At 24.6% G+C, this 1,549-nt stretch overlaps 1 protein-coding gene across 1 annotated transcript; it reads left to right on the top strand.

Annotated features, from left to right (window-relative positions):
- Positions 1–159: 159 nt before the first annotated feature.
- PCYB_003690 (hypothetical protein) lies at positions 160–1,038 on the top strand (the record flags this gene model as incomplete). The annotated part of the gene is made up of 2 exons (XM_004227790.1): positions 160–264; positions 304–1,038. The coding sequence occupies 2 exons, from the start codon at positions 160–162 to the stop codon at positions 1,036–1,038; spliced, it is 840 nt and encodes a 279-aa protein (XP_004227838.1).
- Between the last annotated feature and the right edge of the window lie 511 nt (positions 1,039–1,549).

The following is a 1,549-nucleotide window of genomic DNA, read 5'->3' as shown; positions in this document are numbered from 1 at the left end:
AATTAAATCTTTATCAAATTTATTTATATAACGATGAAAAGATTACATAATATATTGTCAGATCAGATGACTCATTTCAAGAATATATATCTACATTTTAGTAATTTTAATTATTTTATATATCAACGCAATATCTAAATATAATGGGATATGTGACAAATGCAAAAATTACATAATTATTATTTTTATTTCATAATTGCAATTTTATACTATATTTCGTTATTTCTTTGTGAATTTAGGGAAAGTGAAATAATTATTCAATGTGTTTATACTATAACTTATAATTTTATTTTTTTTTTTCAGTATAATTTTATTAATTATATTAAGGAATATAATGAGAAATTAGTTTCTTATTCGAGCAGTGATAACAACTATTCTAATACAGAATGTACCCCTATTATTTCAAATTATGATATTAACGGTGTCAATAAAGATACAGCGTGTAGACGTGTTATGGGGTATTTAAGCCATATATCACAAAATGACTTGTCGAAAGAATCAGCTAATAAATGTAAATATTTGTACTACTGGATGCATTATGACTTACTAAAGGATCAAAAAGAGAGTGATCAGACGTTAAAATTATACAACGAATTTTTACAATTATACGAAAAAGCTCGTAATGGTAGACACTTGTGCAATAATTATATTGAAGAAATTAGCAAAATTGTAGTTTCAAATGCAAAAAAACTCATAGAATTGTATAATACTTTCAAAAATGAACAGAATGTGTCCAATAAATGCTATTGCGTCTGCGCGAAGAAATGCTATGATTTACATAATAAGTATGCACAAGAATGTTATAATGATAATAAGGATGAAGATTTTTGTAATGAACTAGAAAATTTTAAGTATTTATATGATCGCAATATGCTATATGTAGGTACATGCCATAATGCACCGAAAACATTAGTTTCTGTGAAACCTAATGGATTACATTCTCCGATAATATTCCCACTTATGCTAGCATTAGTGATGCATTCGCTTCTATTCATTTTATATAAGGTTAATAACGCATATTATAATACATATATATAAAGCGTAATATATTTTTTACTACACCTAGTCATAATAAATTTTGAATAAGTATATATAATTTTTACAATGTCTAATTTTTTCCCCCTAATATTAGTTTACTCCCATTGCATCAGGCTTGAAACATCGAGGATTGAGAAAAAAAATAAATTCGGAAAATGAATATATAGAACACGAATATTCAGATATTCCAAGTACATCAAAAATGGAACGCGCGAAACCGTATTACCTCTTATCATATAGTTATAATAGAGATGCATAAAAAATATATAATTTTAATTAAGAATTACTGTGACATTATTAATATAGGAAAAAAAAATGCATTTTAATTACATGTATATTATTAATCAAAATGTTATACAACGATTAGGTGACAAACATAGATTTGCAATTATTCTATTCGTATAACGCAAAATTGTGTAAACATTTAAAGCGATAAATAAGTATAATTATTAATATAGAACATATATGAACAACAAGACAATGTAATAATATTAATTTATCAAATATTTAG

Source organism: Plasmodium cynomolgi, assembly GCF_000321355.1.
Source record: "Plasmodium cynomolgi strain B DNA, scaffold: 0340, whole genome shotgun sequence".
Taxonomy (NCBI): Eukaryota; Apicomplexa; class Aconoidasida; order Haemosporida; family Plasmodiidae; genus Plasmodium; species Plasmodium cynomolgi.
This window is presented reverse-complemented; position numbering and strand designations above follow the sequence as displayed.